This window comes from Rhamphochromis sp. 'chilingali' (assembly GCF_963969265.1).
Source record: "Rhamphochromis sp. 'chilingali' genome assembly, chromosome: 9".
NCBI classification, from domain to species: Eukaryota; Metazoa; Chordata; class Actinopteri; order Cichliformes; family Cichlidae; genus Rhamphochromis; species Rhamphochromis sp. 'chilingali'.
This window is the reverse complement of record NC_137936.1, coordinates 40,721,360-40,742,906: the sequence shown is the minus strand read 5'-3', so window position 1 is coordinate 40,742,906 and position 21,547 is coordinate 40,721,360. Positions and strand designations below refer to the sequence as shown.

General features: G+C 46.2%; 1 protein-coding gene across 2 annotated transcripts; it reads right to left on the bottom strand.

Moving 5' to 3' along the window:
* Nucleotides 1-12,461: 12,461 nt before the first annotated feature.
* ddx27 (DEAD (Asp-Glu-Ala-Asp) box polypeptide 27) lies at nucleotides 12,462-21,313 on the bottom strand. Of its 2 annotated transcripts, none has more exons than XM_080892820.1 (21): nucleotides 21,133-21,313; nucleotides 19,718-19,861; nucleotides 19,540-19,599; nucleotides 18,892-19,057; nucleotides 18,688-18,740; nucleotides 18,528-18,614; nucleotides 18,340-18,445; nucleotides 18,085-18,258; nucleotides 17,834-17,984; nucleotides 17,655-17,754; nucleotides 17,439-17,580; nucleotides 17,207-17,360; nucleotides 16,687-16,768; nucleotides 16,260-16,437; nucleotides 16,059-16,165; nucleotides 15,843-15,939; nucleotides 13,154-13,245; nucleotides 12,960-13,080; nucleotides 12,787-12,883; nucleotides 12,653-12,712; nucleotides 12,462-12,573 (listed from the first exon to the last, which is right to left on the bottom strand). In XM_080892820.1, the coding sequence occupies exons 1-21, from the start codon at nucleotides 21,214-21,216 to the stop codon at nucleotides 12,558-12,560; spliced, it is 2,271 nt and encodes a 756-aa protein (XP_080748946.1). In that variant the 5' UTR covers nucleotides 21,217-21,313; the 3' UTR covers nucleotides 12,462-12,557. The 2 variants fall into 2 exon arrangements, with proteins under 2 accessions (XP_080748946.1, XP_080748947.1); XM_080892821.1 differs by having other exon boundaries at nucleotides 12,787-12,880.
* Between the last annotated feature and the right edge of the window lie 234 nt (nucleotides 21,314-21,547).

The window sequence follows — 21,547 nt, the reverse complement described above, 5'->3', positions numbered from 1 at the left end:
CTGTGCCTAGACAGAGACATCAAGGACAATTTTTCCAACATCACAGATTGGTCCGCAGCCACTCCAATGGCCAGGTTTTTCTGTCTTTGTGCAAAGGGACACCCAGGTCAAAAAATTGTGTATATTTGATTACGTGTAGGAGATGTGGGATCCAGTATGTGGGAGAAACAGGTAACACACTGCTCACCAGATTCACTCAACACAGGTACAATATCACACGAAAAAAGAACATTCACACCCACCTGGTCAAACATTTTTTATTGCATGGCTGGGATTCTGTCACAGCGACGGTCATTCAGATCAATTCGAGGTGGGCAACACAACAGAGATGGAGAGCTGAGAGGATGTGGATTGCTAAACTGAATACAGTTTATCCACATGGCCTCAATGAAAAGGGTTTTAGGAGGTATTAATCCAACACCATGTATATAGTTAATATTTCAATTTTGTTATGTGTGAATTTATGGATATTTTGTCACTGTACTTGGGACCTCGGCTTCTTTCATGTCTCACAGGGGAACATCCTGGCCCTGAAACTGACCCTGACCCTAACCTCAGTGACCTCTATAATAATTTGACCTCCTGCCCTAAACCTAACCACTTGCCACTCTGATTAGACACGAGAGTTGGTCATCCCCCACCCCTTGAGTGGACCCTAAGCCTAACCTCCACACCCCTCCTCCCCCCACCTCTCTAACTGCATCTATTACATTCCATTTGGAATTCCACTGGGGGGGTCCTGGGCGCCTGAGATGGGAGCAGGTATGGTCTGTGCATTGGAGCACGGCCCCCTTCGGGGACCGTGCCCCCAACTTTGATTTCCCCTAACCTATCCCCCCTCCCTCCCCCCCACCCCCCAGAAAAACAGAAAAAAAGCCTAAAAAATGGAAAAACAGAAAAACAGAAAAAGAAGCCTAAATAGAGTGGTTACTAAAGATGGGGGTGCCAGAAATATAAAGATGAAAGAAAGAGTGGACTAAGGAATAGGGGGTGCCATGAATAAAAACAAGAGAATAAAAAGGAAAAATGGAAATAGATGACAAGAGAGTCACAAAGGGTACACAGAGAAGAAAAATAGAGAAAAACTAAGAAAAAAGTACAGAGAAAGCTAAGAAGAAAGCACATGAAAGAAAAGCTCCCCAAGTAGGGTTGAGACAAACAGGAAAATAGAACTCCCCAAGCAGGGTTGAGAAAAACAGAAAAAAGCACAGAAAAAGCTAAGAAAATGCAGAAAAAAACCTAAGTAAGAAGAAACAGAGAAATAGAAGACAAGAAAGTCACAAAGAAAACCTAAGTTAAGGGAAACATATAAATAGAGGACAAGACAGTCCCTACATCATTGAGCCCAGCCTGATGAAGGCGAAACAACGCCGAAACGTCGCGACGGGCTCAATCACAAACAGCTAGCAACTATAACCCAAGATGGGTAATTTTTTGATCAGGGGGCATCAATGCCCACTCCAGTCGAGTGAGAGTGCACCAACAGGGGACCAGCAATTGCTGGGACCCTGTTTCCTTTTCCACACCCTAACCAGCCAGGTCCCGGTGGAGTGGGTGATGCCCCTGCCCATATCTCCTACCCTAATCCTAACCTATCCCCCCTCCCTCCCCCCCACCCCCCAGAAAAACAGAAAAAAAGCCTAAAAAATGGAAAAACAGAAAAACAGAAAAAGAAGCCTAAATAGAGTGGTTACTAAAGATGGGGGTGCCAGAAATATAAAGATGAAAGAAAGAGTGGACTAAGGAATAGGGGGTGCCATGAATAAAAACAAGAGAATAAAAAGGAAAAATGGAAATAGATGACAAGAGAGTCACAAAGGGTACACAGAGAAGAAAAATAGAGAAAAACTAAGAAAAAAGTACAGAGAAAGCTAAGAAGAAAGCACATGAAAGAAAAGCTCCCCAAGTAGGGTTGAGACAAACAGGAAAATAGAACTCCCCAAGCAGGGTTGAGAAAAACAGAAAAAAGCACAGAAAAAGCTAAGAAAATGCAGAAAAAAACCTAAGTAAGAAGAAACAGAGAAATAGAAGACAAGAAAGTCACAAAGAAAACCTAAGTTAAGGGAAACATATAAATAGAGGACAAGACAGTCCCTACATCATTGAGCCCAGCCTGATGAAGGCGAAACAACGCCGAAACGTCGCGACGGGCTCAATCACAAACAGCTAGCAACTATAACCCAAGATGGGTAATTTTTTGATCAGGGGGCATCAATGCCCACTCCAGTCGAGTGAGAGTGCACCAACAGGGGACCAGCAATTGCTGGGACCCTGTTTCCTTTTCCACACCCTAACCCCATCCACGGGATCCCACCTTACAGCTCCTTTGAGTGAGGTTGGGGTAATCCTGGACACCCGAGATGGGAACAGGTACGGTCTGTGCATTGGAGCCCGGCCCCCTTCGGGGTCCGTGCTCCCAATTTTGATCTCCCCTAACCCTAACCCTGCTCTTTCCCCACACCCTAACCAGCCAGTGCCTCATGGGATTGGTGGTGCCCCTGCCCATTGCCTCTCTCCCTCATTGTGGGGAGCCCCCCACCCACTACCTGGACATGCACTGGCTTCAGCAGCGGAACACGTCTGGCACTGCGGGATTTGATTCCCTGCCGTTGTAGTGTGTTACTGATGGTGACCTTTGTTACTTTGGTCCCAGCTCTCTGCAGGTCATTCACCAGGTCCCCCCGTGTGGTTCTGGGATCTTTGCTCACCGTTCTCATGATCATTTTGACCCCACGGGATGAGATCTTGCGTGGAGCCCCAGATCGAGGGAGATTATCAGTGGTCTTGTATGTCTTCCATTTTCTGATGATTGCTCCCACAGTTGATTTTTTCACACCAAGATGCTTGCCTATTGTAGATTCACTCTTCCCAGTCTGGTGCAGGTCTACAATACTTTTCCTGGTGTCCTTCGAAAGCTCTTTGGTCTTGGCCATGGCGGAGTTTGGAGTCTGACTGTTTGAGGCTGTGGACAGGTGTCTTTTATACAGATGATGAGTTCAAACAGGTGCCATTCATACAGGTAACGAGTGGGGGACAGAAAAGTTTCTTACAGAAGACGTTACAGGTCTGTGAGAGCCAGAGATTTTCCTTGTTTGAGGTGACCAAATACTTATTTTCCACCCTGATTTACGAATTAATTCTTTACAGATCCTACCATGTGAATTCATGGATTTTTTTTTTTCACATTCTGTCTCTCACAGTTGAAGTGTACCTCTGGTGCAAATTACTGACCTCTGTCATCATTTTAGGTGGGGGAACTTGCACAATCGGTGGCTGACTAAATACTTTTTTGCCCCACTTATGTGCAGCCCTGGTTATTTAGCTCGTCATATTGCAGCCACAGAAATTCTTTTGTCCATGAAACCATAAAGCTGCACTTTCTTTTTGCCTTATAGTCTGATTTGTCATAACTTCTCCGTTTTGTGGTAAGCTTTTCTTTGGCTGTCACTTCTTCACCCTGACCTGTCTTATTTGGCTCAGCAGAACTAAAATATATATCTGTCTGTGAAGGTTCTCAGTCATCCAGGTCATCGTAGTCAAATATATATCCTGCTGCTTTTACACACGCACTCACATAAGCTCAGTGATTCTCTGCGCGATCAACCTCTCACATGTTTAAGCTTGCTGCGGGAGATTTCACTTGTCATGTTTGCATAGTAAGCTAACGATTAATAAGACGATGTCAGAGGAATTGGTGCACAAATTATCATCACTCACAGATCAGTGCTGTCGCTCTCTATACACAGTTTGCGCAATTGCAAAGTGAAAGCAAAAAAACAAGCGCAAATTCAAACGCGATTTCAATATGTCACATATTGACAGTGGCTCACCAATGCCAATGAAATAATTACCCAGCTACATTTCCGAAAGAATGCAAAAGCATTGACATATATTTTTCCTTCCTACAAAAGCCAGACGGGCAGGGCAGAGATAGATTTTGGTACCCCGACTGAAAAAATCGCTAGCCCCGGGACGTCGGGCTAGCGATATTGCGAGCCCTGTATCTGATTGAGGAATCACTCATCTTTGGAAAAGAGAGTTTATTACAGAGAAATGTCTCTTTCCAAAATAAAAGCTATACTATCCGCTTCTTCTGGGCTATATTCTCAGCAGCATATTAAACATATAAGGAGAATCATGTGCTAACAGCTGTCTAAATGACTCGGCTAAAGTTAGTAGCATGCGTGCTTGTTTTTTTTCTGCTTCCACTTGTCTTTGCACTAGGATGATGTCGGCGTAAATGTGCAGTCATATTCGTTGTGTTCCCACTAGTGCTTTCAGGTTAATCTCGTTGAAATGACCCTAACGCCACAACACGGCAAATCTCCGTTAACGAGCTACCGCCGATCGCCCCGTGCATGGGGCTAGACGGCCAACACGTTAACGAGCTAACTGCGCTAACACACTAGTTCCCACCCATGTAATTGAGCATTGCATGGCACATCCAACATACTGTTTTACTTTAGTCCATGACTCGCTTACCTTCAGGGTCATACGTCACATGGAAACCAAAATAATTCCAAACACCAGATCTGAATGAAAGTGGGGAACGTCCATGTTGTAAGGAGAGCTTAACTTCTGTCTCACTAGCTTGCCCTGCGCTCTTCCTTCTGACGATGCTGTCTGTGTTGAGCGCTCAGAGAATCTGCGTTCGACTACTCCGCCTAGGCTGCACTGTCGACCCTAGGCGGAGCAGTCGAACGCAGATCCACTGAGCGCTCAACACAGACAGCATCGTCAGAGGGAAAGTTGATAAAATAAATTACAAATTTTGTATTGTTCGATACATATGCGTACCGAACCGAAAGCACTGTATCGAACGGTTCAATATCGATACGAATATCGTTGCACCCCTAATATATATATATATATATATATAATATATATATATATATATGTCCATAGGTCCCTCATCCTATTCATGTAGCCCCTTCCGCCAGGGTTACTTGCCATCTTCCCAATACATTGGGAAGATGGCCCCAACTGACCGAGTGCTCAGTGAATACCTCAGGCAGCAGAAACCCAAGAAAGAGGAGGGAGACGAGGAACCATCATGGAAGGACAGGCCCCTGCACGGTATGTACCACCGGCAGATAGAGGAGGTGGCTGATATCCAGAAATCCTACCAGTGGCTGGACAAAGCTGGACTGAAAGACAGCACAGAAGCACTAATCATGGCAGCACAAGAACAAGCTCTGAGCACAAGATCCATAGAGGCTGGGGTCTATCACACCAGGCAAGACCCCAGGTGCAGGCTGTGTAAAGATGCCCCAGAGACAATCCAGCACATAACAGCAGGGTGCAAGATGCTAGCAGGCAAGGCATACATGGAACGCCATAACCAAGTGGCCGGCATAGTGTACAGGAACATCTGTGCCGAGTATAACCTGGAAGTCCCGAGGTCAAAATGGGAGATGCCCCCAAGGGTGGTGGAGAATGACCGAGCTAAGATCCTGTGGGACTTCCAGATACAGACGGACAAAATGGTGGTGGCTAACCAACCGGACATAGTGGTGGTAGACAAACAGAAGAAGACGGCCGTAGTGATCGATGTAGCGGTTCCGAATGATAGCAATATCAGGAAGAAGGAACACGAGAAGCTGGAGAAATACCAAGGGCTCAGAGAAGAGCTCGAGAGGATGTGGAGGGTGAAGGTAACGGTGGTCCCCGTGGTAATCGGAGCACTAGGTGCGGTGACTCCCAAGCTAGGCGAGTGGCTCCAGCAGATCCCGGGAACAACATCGGAGATCTCTGTCCAGAAGAGTGCAGTCCTGGGAACAGCTAAGATACTGTGCAGGACCCTCAAGCTCCCAGGCCTCTGGTAGAGGACCCGAGCTTGAAGGATAAACCGCCCGCAGGGGCGTGCTGGGTGTTTTTTATGTTCTTCCTCTACACCCCCCCCCCTCCCCAATTTTTGCACATGTCGAGGAGCGTGTCAGGCTACATTTCACTGTGTGTTATACTTGTATAACTATGCATGTGACAAATAAAGAACCTTGAACCTTGAACCTCAAGACGGCGGACAATTCGCCACGCTTTTAGGGTGTTGATTGTTACAGGATTTGTACAAAGGGCCTTAATTCCGTTAAAATCATTACAAAATAATAGATCGCTCAGTTTGCATTGTGACAGAGCTGTCTCAATATCCGACCAGATTGAGGTTTTACCCCTAACCCAGTCGCTCACAAATCTTAAATGGGCAGAAAGCTGATACAATCTAATATTAGGTAGATCCAAGCCGCCCCTGGAGCTTGGCAGATGCAACACTGCCATCTTGAGCCTGGGTCTGCGCTTGTTCCAGATGAAAGAGGTAAACCAACCATTTATGTCCTTCAGTACTCTCTTAGAGAACAAGACGGGGATCATTTGGATAGGATACAATAGCCTGGGCAGCACATTCATTTTGATCAGGGCAATGCGTCCTAGCCAGGAGACAGAAAGTGACGCCCACCGCTCTAGGTCCTGTTTGAGTTTGCCAAATAAGGGTGTGAAGTTGGCTTTGTACAATTGGTCGAGAGACGGGGTAATAAAGATCCCCAAATACACAAATCCATTAGGAGACCATTTAAAAGGAAAAGAAGGAACAGTAGCCGGCATTGTGAAAAGAGTAGCGAGAGGCATGGCCTCTGACTTAGCCAAATTGATTCTATAGCCAGAGAAACGGCTAAACCTGTCAATCACCTCAATGAGACTGGGTACGGATTTTACAGGGTAAGTCAAAAGAATCAAGATGTCGTCCGCGTATAAGGTTATTTTATGACACAGCTGTCCAATCTCTAAACTACGTATTGTGGGCGTCGCCCTTATGGCCTCAGCAAGAGGCTCTATGGCCAGAGCGAATAGAAGGGGCGATAAGGGGCAGCTCTGCATAACTCCCCTATGAGTGTTGAAGTAATCAGACCTAAGTCCATTAGTCAGGACTGCTGCCTGTGGATTATTGTAGATAACTTTGACCCATTTTATAAAATTCTCCCCTAAGCCGAATTTGCCTAGAGTATACAACAAATAAGACCACTCAATTCTGTCAAATGCTTTCTCCGCATCGAGAGAAAGCACCAGGCCGTCAATAGATTTTTGCTTGAAAGCTACAATAGCGTTCAGTAAGCGTCTAACATTGGTGGCTGAGTTTCGGCCTTTTATAAAGCCTGTCTGGTCCTCCCTTATCAGCACAGGTAAAAAAATTTCTAAGCGGGAGGCCAGAATTTTAGAAAGCAGTTTCCTATCCACATTTAAGAGGGCTATAGGTCTGTAGGATCCGCACAAATCAGGACACTTCCCTTTCTTTAGAATTAGGGAAATGTTGGCTTCCTTCAGTGTCTGCGGGAATTCACCCGTAATGAAGGAGTGGTTGAACATATCAAGAAGCGGTTCCACAATAATATCTCGAAACTGTTTATAAAATTCACAACAGAAGCCGTCAGGCCCTGGCGACTTTCCACTTCGTAGTGATTTAATAGCCTTAAACACTTCGGTCTTAGTTATAGGGCTGTTAAGGGCAGTCTTCTGTTCCTCTGACAAATTTGGTAAGTCGAATTGGGTAAAGAAATTATGCATCAGCTGCTCCCCCTCCGGGACTTGTTGAGAAGAGTACAAGGCTTTGTAGAACTTCTTAACACAGTCGTTTATCAGTTTGTTTTCATATATCTTGTGGCCACCTTCATCAGATATCGCTGCAATGGTATTAGATTCTGCGCGCTTCTTAACATAGTACGCCAGACATTTACCGGCCTTATCTCCATGCTCGTAGAACCGCTGTCTGGTGTATTTAAGTTTCTTCTCTGCATCTCTGGTAAGAAGGCAATTCAGCGCTGACCTGAGTGCGGTTATTTCTTGCCATAATGGTGGTGATGGGGAGGCAATATATGTTTTCTCCTTATCCATCAATTCGCTCTCTAAAGATTTTTGTTCCTCCATCCGTTGTCGCTTCTTTGTCGCAGAATACGAAATAATTAGGCCCCTCGCATAAGCTTTGCATGTTTCCCACAAAACAGAGGCAGTACTAGCTGAGGAGGTGTTGATATCCAAAAACGCTTTAAATTCGGCAGAGAAGTGAGAGGTAAATTCCTCGTCCTTAAGAATAATGGTATTAAGCCTCCAGTGACGGGACCTATGAAGCGCAGCTTTAAGATCGAGATCCATGATTACTCTAGCGTGATCTGAGATGATTATACTTATGTCGCACGATACTACCGAACCCAAGTCAGTTTCCGGGAGAAAAAAGTAATCAATTCTAGTTTGGGACCTATGCGGAGCCGAAAAAAATGTGTATTGCTTATTGGAGGGGTGAGTATATCTCCAAGCATCAACAAGTCCAAACTCGTCGCATAGAGCGTGAAGCCCTTTGGCCTGGGGAGAGGGAGTTGCAATGCTATGTGGAAATCTGTCCATAAGCGGATTTAACATTAAGTTGAAATCACCACCAATAATAACGGTAGAGTTAGGAAGAAATGGGGCTAATTCCAGAAACATTTTGGTAAGAAAGGTAGTCGGGTGGGCAGGTGGAAAATAAACATTCAGTAATAAAATATTTTGGCCTTGCAAAATCCCTTTGACTATCACGTAGCGGCCCTTCAGAACTTTAACGCAATCAGTTACTACAAAAGGTACATTTTTCCTAATCAACACTGCCACTCCCCTACTTCTTGTAGTGAAGGATGAAAAAAACACTTGTCCATATAATCCTTGTTGCAACTTCAAGTGCTCATTATTATCAAGATGTGTCTCTTGTAACATAGCAACATCTACACCGTCCTTTCTTAGACAAGTAAATATCTTCCTCCTCTTAATAGGGCTGTGAACCCCTCGTACATTCCAGGTGCATATTCGCAGCCTACTCATTATTAGACTCATTCATGTATCATACAAAGCATATTGAGCCAAAGGGTTCACCACACCCTGGTTGAAAATAAAACAGGGAAAAAAACAAAAAAAAACAACAAAAAAAGAGCTGTGTGACGGAACATTCAAAGAACAGTGATTTGGCAACAGCCCTACTAAACATGTAGGGAAAAACCAATCTCCTCCTGCCCGTCGGGGAAGCCGAAGGGCATTGCACGCGCGTAACTCACGCCTACCCATAGACGAAAACACAGTCCGTCCGGTGCCCGATGGGGTGGAAGATTTCACCTGGTCGCTTATAAGCAGCGAGGACGAAAAAAGAGAGTCACATATGCCTAGATTCGGCAAGTACTCACACCGGTTCATAAGGCATAGTGTGAAGAAAAGGAGTACTCCGGTGGTTACGGGGATTCAGGGCAGCGAGTCCGCGTAGGACGCAGCTGCCTCCGGTGTGTTAAATCTCTTCTCCTTGCCGTTGGCAAACAGCCTCAGTGTGGCGGGGTAGAGAAGCGCATAATCCACATTCTTCTTCCTCAGGCAGCTTTTCACCTCGTCGAAAGCCTTGCGTTTCTTGGCTACCGCCGCTGAATAATCATTAAAGAAGGAGACTTTGATCCGACCTGTTGGTTGGTTCGGCTGCGTAGCCAGGCGCCGAGCTGTGGCCATCACACGTTGTTTATCAGCAAAGTTGTGAAGCTTCATAATGATGGGTCTGGCGCGCTGGCTGGGGCCCGGCCTCGGTGCTAGAGAGCGGTGAGCGCGGTCTAGTTTGATCTTCCCATTTTTAGTTGTGAGCTCGAGATAGGAGGGGAGCCATGACTCCACGAAGGCGACAACATCATTTGCCTCCGTGCCCTCGGGAAGCCCGACCAGGCGAAGGTTACATCTGCGGCTGCGGTTCTCTAAATCGTCCATGTGGTCTGCCATGTCAGTTACTTGTTTTTCGAGTCGAGCCACTTTCGCCTGCAATACACCTGCCGTGTCTTCCACGCCTGAAATCCGTATCTCGGCGTCTCCCACCCGTGTCGCCAGAGCCTGGATCCGAGACGTCTGTTCACGGATTGCGGCCAGCACAGTATCAACTTTAACATCCAACAAAGTTGTAATGCTGTCAGTTATCTTACTCAAAGCCGCAAGGATATTCGGGTCGATATCACTCCCAGTTTCCTCAGCGTCAGCGGAGATTTCTGTGTCGCTGGCGTTAGCTTCTTCAGGCTCAGCCGCCATAGGACCCACAATGTCGCTAGCTTGCACAACCGGAGCTGTCTTTTTCTTAGACCTGACGTTAGGCATTTTAGAAAAATAGTCGTCCAGACTCATTATAGAGTTACTCCCACGCACATTTGTAACGTTTCACCAGGTGAACACGTATTTTAGACGGATAATCGAGGGACCTCACCGGAGCACAGCGAGACGGGTGTTCACACTACGACGCCATCTTGCCACAAGTTTCTCCATAATCAAACTTAACTTGATATTTTGAAATGACATTTTTATACTCAGTGCCCTGATTTAAGAAGCTCAAAACTAACAAGACAAACATATTTGAAATACAAGACAGTGTAGAGCTGTTCCTGACTGTCACCGGAGGCTCGCACCCTGTTGTTAACTCATTCACTGCCATTGACGTCTATAGCCGTCAATTGCAGTGAATGAGTCAATGGGTTTAACTCATTCACTGCCAATGGCTGGCAGTGAATGAGTTAACTTTCCATTTTGAAGACCTACAGTGATCCTCCTGACTTGGTTAGGTGTTGTTTTTCTGAGAATATATTTCTGTCGTCATGCTCTTCAGTTGTCTTTTATCATTTCTCAAGTCTCTAATATTCCTGCTGTGGCTCCGATTGCTTTCTTTTTCAATGTGCACTCACACTGAAATAATTTTTGGCCTTCATCTTTAAAATGACAGTGAAAAGCAATAAATTACAAATAAAAACTTTGAATCAATTTTTTTTGTAATTTATTTATTGAAAAAAGAAAACAACACAGTACTTGCACTTACCGAAATACAATTAACCAGGCAATACCTCTACACCAGTAAAATAAGAGATAAAGGGTTGCCACTTGTGGAAAAATTTGGCTGTGCAACCTCTCAACGTACATTTTATTTTTTTCAAGTTTTTTAAAAAAAAAAAAAAAAACATAACATCTTTAAGCCACCGGGAACTAGTTGGATACTTAACAGACTTCCACTGCAACAATATTAGACGTCTCGCTAACAGGGATGTGAAGGCTATGATATCTTTTTGTGTAGAGTCAAGTGTAAGTGAGCGATCAGGAATCCCAAATACAGCAATCAGGAATGAAGAGTTACCCCAAGAACAGCTGACATAATAGCAAAATACCTGTCCAGAAACCTTCCAGCTCAGGACACAGAAAAGACGTGGCTAAGGTGACAAGGAGAGCCGTGGCAGTTATCACATTTGTTTTCCACTTCTAGTTACAATTCAAAAAGTCTAGACTTAGAGAAATGCGCCCTGTGTATGACCTTAAATTGAATAGGTCCAAGACGAGCGCAGGAGGTGGAAGATCGTACCCTCGTGATAGCCTGTTCCCAAGACTCCTCATGTATTCGAATTCCTAGTTCCCCTTCCCATGGACACTTAAGCTTAACATTAGAGTGGTTACTAAAAGACAGGATAGTATCATAGAGTTTCGAAATGGTTCCTCTGTGATGAGGAATAAATGATAGCGTAGTTTCCCACTGCTGTTAAGTATTACCATGAAATAATGAGGGAACGGACCCCTGTCCAGCTGCGTTAGAGTCTCTAATAATGGAGGATTGTGCGTACAATCTAAAACGTCTCAAGCTTCAAGTCCGCACTTCTTCAGTTACACCTATAAAGTCTGTTGTGGTGGTGAGCAGTGAGGTTAAACTGCAAAAACTTTGTCCGGTAAACGCTGGCCGTGTCTGCACGGAGATGTGTTTGAAGCAGTCTCAGGCACCGACTTGTTGAACTCACACTTCGTATTGTTTCTGCAGACGGCCGCACGGAGGCGTGTCCACACTGAACGCTTCCACGAGACTGGAGCGTCTCCAGTCTTCTCCGTGACTTTCACACAAACTGAGGCCGGACATCATATCTGCTCAAACGCACAGATCACTTCAGGAGCGCACACGAGCTCGGACGCAGAACGAAACCGACTGTAAGGAGCAGCTAGTTAGCAGTCGAGTGTTTTAATGTTCCATTTTAAACCAACGGTGGTTAAAAAAATTCAGCTGATAACTGTCAGCGCTCTCCTGCTGTAGCGCCCTCCTCTGGTCCTCTGCGTCCAAACTGCTTCTGTTCCCCTGCCTTTTTAGAAGTGGTCTGTGGTTCAATATCTGGCCTGTGGACACCTGTGGACCAGAGCAGGCAGTCTTTGAAGTGGCAGCTGACCCGCTTTAACTTCTGAACCACAGCCACCTGCTGTCATTGCTCAGTATTCAGCCAATGAAAACCTGCCATACAACAGACTTCCATTGGTGTGCTGAGGTCAGCTGATCTGCCGCACCTCGCCCCGTTCTTCCTCAGCTTCCAGTTTACATTTCATTTTTCACGTTTTGTCATGTGACCTTTAGTTTGGTTTGTTTTGTGCCCGTCTGAATGACCCAAAGATTAAAAAAAAACAACAACAAAAAACCCCGTTGACAATGGGTTTAATACACATTGAAACTTTATTTAAAACTACTGTAATAAACAAATAGAAAAAAAACAAGGCGTTTCCCGCGTGCTCTGTCACTTCCTCCTGAACCTGGCAGATAGAGCAGAGTGTCAGCCATCTTTACCTCATTCAGGTCAGTGTGACACCAGAGAGAACAGGTGAAACTTACCTGGAACTGCCAGGTCGCTTCCTGTCCACACCCAGACGCTTCCTGTCTGCAAAGGACGGTCTGTAAGGGAGAGAGACAGTGAGACAGACGGGACAGATGGACAGACAGTGAAACAGCTGGCTACCTGTACGTACCCTGCTCGGTACTGCTTCAGGGCCTTACTGCTGGTGTTTGTCAGCTCTTTGTCAAACACCGACTTCTTGCCTCCTTTTCCTGCTTTCTGATTGGCTGCTGCACACAGAGGATTGGTGAGAGCGAGGACATTATCAGGGTTAGTGTGTTTGTTAGCGTGTTTACAGCATCATACCTTTAGTTGGCGCTTCATCCTCTGGCATCGCCCTCGCCCTCTTTGGTCGGCGCTCTCTTTTGGCTGCTCGCTCAGCAAACATCTGGGCCTTCAAAATCTCGAACTGAGCACGCTCCTCAGACTGACAGACAGGTAACAGGTAAGCAGGTGATTGATCGGAGGTGAGTACTGATTAATGCTGGATCGTTTTTTACCGTCAGCTCCTTTTTCCTGCCGTCCTTCAGGAACTTCTCTCTCTTCTTCTTCCCTCTAACGGCAAGATCAAACTCCTGCAGAGCCTTTGACACTGAACAAAGTACTACCGTTACACAAATGGTACTCCACTGTACTAATCAATACTCTGATATATTAACTATATGAACTGATACTGGGGCGATCGTGGCTCAGGGGGTTGGGAATCGCATCTGTAACCGGAAGGTTGCCGGTTCGATCCCTGGGCTCTCTGTCCTGGTCGTTGTGTCCTTGGGCAAGACACTTTACCCTACTTGCCTACTGGTGTTGGCCAGAGGGGCCGATGGCGCGATATGGCAGCCTGGCTTCTGTCAGTCTGCCCCAGGGCAGCTGTGGCTACACCTGTAGCTGCTTCCACCAGTGTGTGGATGTGAGAGTGAATGAATAGTGGCATTGTAAAGCGCTATATAAATCCAATCCATTATTATTATTATTATTATTATTGATCAGCAGGTGTTGATCAATGATCATAAACTGACCTCCCAGCCCGTTGTTAGTGGTGCTAGTTTCAGTATAGCTCTGGAGGAGTACTGTAGCTACTGTTAGCTCTCGCCCAGCAGACTGTCCTCAGCAGTCGTGGAAAAAATGCTGGCTGACAATTTCTGTTGTCTTAAGAACATAAACAACTGTTTGTCCGTGATTTGGAGCGCCCAGCGCGTGCTCCCGACGCAAACTAATCCTGCTGGGGAGGCCTACCTTGGCACCGTCGTAATGCAGGTGAAGCCAAAGGCGAGATCAACACGTTCTCATCCCAGCTCGTAACACACCGATGCTATGTGACGTCAGTGTGTTACGTGTTTGGCTCCATGAGAGCCATTTGGAATGAATCCATACATGTAAAGGTTTCATACAGTTAAGGTTAGGGCTGGAATACACGGCTGGAGTGTGTGTTACTGCTGTGAGTGGGATTCTGTTGGATTCAATGGAAAATCCGGAACATATAAGGACGCGGAAGCGTTACTATGAGATGCTTTAGGACAAATCGTCGGTATTACGCGTTGGGGATGAGAATGCTCTGCTTCATCTTCTGTTTTGCATTTGTGTGAGAGTCCAGTCATAAAAGCTTCTTAAATATGATCAACCTATCTCTAATAATCGGCTATGTACCACAGGCCTTCAAGCTGGCTGTAGTTAAACCTTTACTCAAAAAGCATCTCTAGACCCAGCAGTCTTAGCTAATTATAGGCCAATCTCCAACCTTCCTTTATATCAAACATCCTTGAAAGAGTAGTTGTCAAACAGCTAACAGATCATCTGCAGAGGTTTATTTGAAGAGTTTCAGTCAGGTTTCAGAGCTCATCACAGCACAGAAACAGCTTTAGTGAAGGTTACAAATGATCTTCTTATGGCCTCTGACAGTGGACTCATCTCTGTGCTTGTCCTGCTAGACCTCAGTGCAGCGTTCGATACTGTCGACCATAATATCCTATTAGAGCGATTAGAACATGCTGTAGGTATTACAGGTACTGCACTGCAGTGGTTTGTATCATATCTATCTAATAGACTCCAGTTTGTTCATGTAAATGGAGAGTCCTCTTCACACACTGAGGTTAATTATGGAGTTCCACAGGGTTCAGTGCTAGGACCAATTCTGTTTACATTATACATGCTTCCCTTAGGCAGCATCATTAGAAGACATAGCATACATTTACACTACTATGCAGATGACACCCAGCTCTATCTGTCCATGAAGCCAGATAGCACACACCAATGAGTTAAACTGCAGGAATGTCTTAAAGACATAAAGACCTGGATGGCCGCTAACTTTCTGCTTCTTAATTCAGATCAAACTGAGGTTATTGTACTCGGCCCTGAAAATCTTAGAAATACGGTATCTAAGCAGACTCTTACTCTGGATGGCATTACCTTGGCCTCCAGTAACACTGTGAGGAACCTTGGAGTCATTTTTGACCAGGACATGTCCTTCAACGCACATATTAAACAAATATGTAAGACTGCTTTCTTCCATTTGTGCAACATCTCTAAAGTTAGAAATATCCTGTCTCAGAGTGACGCTGAAAAACTAGTTCATGCATTTATTACTTCCAGGCTGGACGACTGTAATTCATTATTATCAGGAAGTCCAAAAAACTCCCTGAAAAGCCTTCAGCTGATCCAAAATGCTGCAGCAAGAGTCCTGACAGGGACTAGAAAGAGAGAGCATATTTCTCCTGTTTTGGCTTCCTGTTAAATCCAGAATTCAAAATCCTGCTCCTCACATACAAGGTCTTAAATAATCAGGCCCCATCTTATCTTAATGACCTTGTAGTCCACTATTCATCCACACACTGGTGGAGGCAGCTACAGTTGTAGCCACAGCTGCCCTGGGGCAGACTGACAGAGGCGAGGCTGCCATATCACGCCATCGGGCCCTCTGGCCAACACCAGTAGGCGATAGGTGAAGTGTCTCGCCCAAGGACACAACGACTGAGACTGTCCGAGCCGGGGCTCGAACCGGCAACCTTCCGGTTACAAGACGAACACACAACTCTTGAGCCACGATCGCCCATTAGAGCACGTCACTCTCCTTTGATAACAGGATCGAGTTTAAAACCCGAGTACTGCGACAGCACTACTACACAGTACTTCCTGGTCAGCCGTCAACTTGAACGAAGGATTACGACATACTACAGAGTGTGAATCAGTACTTACTGCGGCTCTGTTTCCTTTCCTGTTGGGTCTGAAACCAAACCCGCTGTGACTGATCAGAGGAGGCGGAGTCAGTGAGACGCCTCTGAGCCACACTCAGCTACACACAGACAAACACACATGGTTTAAATAAAAATGCTGTTTGTTGCAGTTCAGCTCTTTTGCTTTTAAATTAAAAACAGGTATTTTAGTGACAGTTATGCAGGTATCCAGGTGTACCTTGGCCTCAGACGCAGCCAGCTCTCGTTCCTCTCTCTCCAGCTTCATCACAGCTTCCACGTCTTTCTCCAGTTTGGCAATCAGGTCTCTAAACTTCAGGATGACTTCTGAATGACACAAATACACATTTCAGTGACGGGTTCTCTCACCTGGAGGACACTCCTCACCTGGGCCACCTGCTCACAGTTTGGGATTGTTTACCTGGCGGCAGAACGCGAGCCTTCACGGTGCTCTTGGCTGATTTCACGACCTCTTTCAGCATCTTCCTCTCGGACTCTCCGACGAGAGACACCGAACGCCCCGATCGGCCCGCTCTCGCAGTCCGCCCCACGCGGTGCACGTAATGCTTGACCGTGCCAGGCATGGTGAAGTTTATCACCTGAGGGGCAGGCGAGCGAAACACGTTTTAAAAAGCAGCTTTAACGCTTCTGTTTACTCTGGTTACCATGGTAACAGACTATAATCCACTTTGAATCGTGTTTGAAGAACAAAGTCATGTGACTTTTCTTCTTTTATGACCATATTTCATTAAACATCGAATTCTGTCTTTATTCATCTTTCAGTGGTTGTAGGAACGTCACCATAGTAACCCTGCCATAACCTTACGGTTCTCCTGCAGAACACTCACTGTTTTGACTCCATCGATGTCCAAACCTCTGGCTGCCACATCTGTCGCCACCAAGATATCAATCTGTTCATCTTTGAAACGCCTGCAAAACAACAACAAGAGCAAAGTTCCTTATTCTAAACCCGAGTTTCTCCAACTTGTAGTTCTGAGCGTACCTCAGCTTCTTTTTTTATAGAGCACTTTAAAGTCAACACGGCTGACCAAAGGTTAGGGAAAGTCAATTGTGTGATATTGTGAGAACGAAGGCTGTATTGGTTGTGGTTTTTACACATATAAACACATAAATAAGAGGTAACGCGCCCAAGGTAAAAAATAAATAAAATTAGTAGTAAAACACGAATAAAACAGACGATAAATAAAATTAACAAAATAAAGAAGCGACCAAAAACTGACTACAGGCTGAGTCTGGTACTACTCCTAAAACACTTTGGAGAAAAAGTGTGTTCTTTAAAAATATCAAGTGCTGGGGCCATTCTAATATGGAGGGTAACTTATTCTCTAATCCCAGTTGTGCGTGCACCTGAGGTTCTCCAGTCGTTGGTTCTGACTCAGTTCTCCATGCAGTTCTCCAACCTTCAATCCCATTAGTCCCAACAAGATATGCAGTCTGTGGGCCTGTTTCCTCGTCTGAGTGAACAACATGACGTGATCCTGGAACGTCCGAGTCAGCAGAGCTGACAAAAACAAACACAGGAACAACTGTAGAACTGTCACTAGTACCTCTATGTTACTGCAGTATCACGAGTACCTACCAGCTACCACGGCCTCGCGGTCTCCTTCTCTGTGAGGTCGGATTCGGACAAACTCCTGCCGCAGGAACGGCGCCACGTCAGTGTTGCTGTTAACAAAGATCCTGACTGGCTGCTTCAATGACACCGCTGCCAAGTCTTTCACCTGAAAACACGTGTCACAGGACAGTCACTCGGTGGTCAAATGATACAGCAGCACACATGGTTAAGCATGCATACCTCCTCTGTCATGGTCGCAGAGAACAGCATGGTCTGTCTGTTGTAGGAACACAACCTGATGATCTCTTTCATCTGCTCCTCGAAGTACTCATCGAGCATCCTGAGGGAACCACACACAACCGTAAGTGTCTCGGCAGATTCTGGTTTCTGGTGTGACGGATTCCCCCGTCGCTCTTTACCTGTCGGCCTCGTCCAGGATCAGGATCTCGATGTGCGTCAGCTCAAAGCTCGGCGTGTTGTGAAGGTGATCGATCAGCCGACCAGGTGTTGCTATTAGGATGTCCGGGCCAGCCCGCAAAGCTGCCTCCTGAGACTTCAAGTCCAACCCACCTGAAGACAAATCAACACAGATGAGGCCCAGACCAAGTCTGAATCGGACCGGGTCCAGAGTCAGATCGAACACTGATTGAACCACGACAAAAAGACGCACCAACAGCCAGGCAGGTGGTGATAGACGTGAACTGGGCGAGTTGACGGGCAACAGAGTGAACCTGGATCCCCAGCTCTCTGGTGGGAACCAGAACCAAGACGCGGGTCACCTGGGATGTTCTGGGCTTGTAAACCAATCGCTCTAGCACAGGCAACATGAAGGCTGCCGTCTTCCCTGCACAGAAAGGAGGAATTCACGTGTCCAATTAAACTGAGATCAACTGGACCCAGTATGATAAATGGGACCCAGTGTTACCTGTCCCAGTAGCAGCACAGGCACAGAGGTCTTTGCCCAGCAGACCGACAGGGACGCAGGCCTTCTGGATCGGAGTGGGCTGCTTAAAGCCCAGAGCAGTGATGGCCTGCAGGAACACGAGTTTACTCAGACAACAACGAGTCACACAGCAGCAGGAGTCCAGGTCTGAGCAGACGTGCTGGTCTTACCTTCAAAATCGGCCTGGACAGATTCATGTCATCGAAAGTCAGTTGGTCATCGTACTGCGACGCGTCTTCATAGAACGACTCTGCTGCCTGGACACAAAGATGGCTGTTAACATGTAACCCTCAACATGAACACGTGAATTTACTCGGCTGTCTTCCTCACCTCCTCTGCCACCTTCCTCTTCTTCCCCCGTCGTTCCTTGTCTCTGAGCATGTCTGACAGGAAACGGGAAGTAAAAAAACAAAAAAAAAAAAACTTCCGCTGACAGTATTAACAACTGTATCAGAGCGCCACTCATCGGTCTCAGGCTCAAACAATAACGTCTGAAAGAATTCTTCCTGCTGGATTTAAAAATAATTTTCTTACCTGATTTGGTCAAAATTTCCTCGTCGCTCGAGCCAAACTCCTCATCTTCGTCCTTATCTTCGTCCTCATCACTAGCATCTGTCTCTCCAGCTGGAGGTTTCACATCCTCCTCCTCCTGGTGGTTCTCTGATGAAGCTTCAGCAGCGTCACTCTGAGATGATTTCTCCTGAAGGTCAAAAAAAAACAAAAACAACACCTGACGCACAGAAAACAGACTGATACAAGGGGCCAGTCAACTCACCTGTCCTTTTCTGCTTAACCTGTGCAAGATTTACTACTGCAAAGCACTGTGGGTATTTCTGTCATGTGACTTCATGCTGTCATATTCCACATGAAACCTTGTTTCATGTGGAATATGATGTCCATATAGAGCAGATTCATATAGAGCAGATTCATATAGAGCAGATTCTCTTTAGAACATGAAACAAGGTTTCATGTTCTAAAGAGAATCTGCTCTATATGAATCTGCTCTATATGGACATCATATTCCACATGAAACAAGGTTTCATGTGGAATATGATGTCCATATAGAGCAGATCCATATAGAGCAGATTCATATAGAGCAGATTCTCTTTAGAACATGAAACAAGGTTTCATGTTCTGAAGAGAATCTGCTCCAATCTTCAGGCTCGTTAGCCTCACACTCACCTCAGCTTTCCTCTTTCGGCGGATTTTCTCTATTTTCTGGTCCAGAGTTGTCAAGGTTCTCTGCAGACAGAACGCAGAACGTGAGAACAAACACACAGGTGGAGAGCGTCATGCTCTTCCCGTTGTTCCATGTGTGCGATGAAGTAACTGTGCTGCTCCGCAGCAGGTTGTTCTCTACCTTCTTCTTGAGCTGCTTCATGACATCGGCCATCGCCCAGTCATCGTCGTGGCTCGGCCCGTCTCTCTCTCCAAACTCAAAGTCACAGTTAAAATCTCTCGACCCGCGACTCTTCTTCTTCTTCTTCAGCACGATCGGCTCCTCCTGGAACACAGACACAGCACAGGTGAGACAACCGACAGGTGAGTGACCCCTCCCAGTAACCCTTTAGCAATAAACCTCGCAGACGGTGGCATTTCCATAGAAAGTGCATACAGATGCAACATTAGGTAACTTCAGGTTTAATTCTGTAATTTCAGCATTATGAGAGGAGTTCACAACACGCTTCTTTATATCCCCACAGCAACTGATACTGCAGACACAGCCTTTAAGATCCAGACCTCCTGCTGAGCAGTCAGATCTGACGCTTGCCCAGAGGTCAAAACACGAACAGTGTACAGTCGAGTCTTAATAGCTTACTTACAGCTGGGCTGGTCAGCCTCTCTGTTTGGCTGCAGTGGTTATTATTATATTTACATGCTTCCAGCTCCCGTGACAGCTGTACTTTCCCTTTTTCTCCCTCCTTGCTCACAGACACATCACGGGTCCATCCTCCCTGCAGCATGGACTGCACTGCCCATCAGGCTGCATGCTTTAGGGCGATGCCTGTAACTCTCTTCCTGTTGCCTTCATATTAAATTATTTTTAAAAATATTTCTTCACGTCATTATGCTGCTGCAAGTAGAGGTGACATGGGCCGCGAGACAGAGACACAGACATCAGAGCCTCTTAGTGTTTTGTTTGGGTTTACACCGGCGTGGAAACCAAAAATAGAGAGCACAGCCGAACATGAAACAGGAAAAGACCGCCTGTAATCCATTTATTTCAACAAAGTAACTGTATTCTGAATACCACCTGTTTAAACGGTAACTGTAACGGAATACAGTTACTCATATTTTGTATTTTAAATACGTAACGGCGGTGCATGTATCCGTTACTCCCCAACACTGCCCGCAGCTGAAACCACCAAACATCAAAGAAAAGGGAGAAGCCCCCGTCCGGCCCGCAGCACAGAGACGCCGCTCACCTCTGACCTTTAACCTCCGTTTGGTTTTGGATTCATAGTTGGCTTCATTACTTATGTGTTTATGACTGACCGGGAGAGGTGATGCTGCATTAGTGGCCATTACTGCACTCAGCTCTCCTCAGTTTACGCGGAGCACCGGAGCTGTGCGATGCTCTGTGGTACCGGTCCAACACCAGGTCCCACGGGCCGATATTACGGTGAACGGTAACTAATTCCATTGATTTCACAGTGTCAGATAATGTTTGTTCTTCGGGACAGTCCGCAGGAAATGACAGCGAGCCGCTGAACCTCACCGAAAATTACTCACACCGATACCAGCGGATGGGCTCTGGTCCCGGATCCGACTCACCTCTTGCTCGGATTCGGTCTCCGCCTCGTCGGGAATCGGATCCTCGTCCCGGATCGTCCCGATCAGACCGAGCTGCTCCAACATGGTGGTCCGATGTCCGGGTCTGAACGGGTTCTGAAGACGTTGTCCACACAGTCACACACGTGTGTTGATGAAAACAGGAAACACAATCGTTTGTTTCCGGTTGACTTCTTCTTCCTTAGCCAGGCTTTCCGGCACTTCTGAGGCGCACTGCTGCCCCCGTCAGCTCGAGCGTAAAACTACAGCCAGCGTAATACATCTGACGGTGCTTCAGAAAGCACACGTCAGAGCGTCCCATTCAAACAATACGTAAATAAGGGTGTTAAAGCCATTTTCCAAACGAGCCTCCAACCATCACACTGGATTATTGTACCTTTGCACTCAAATGAATGGA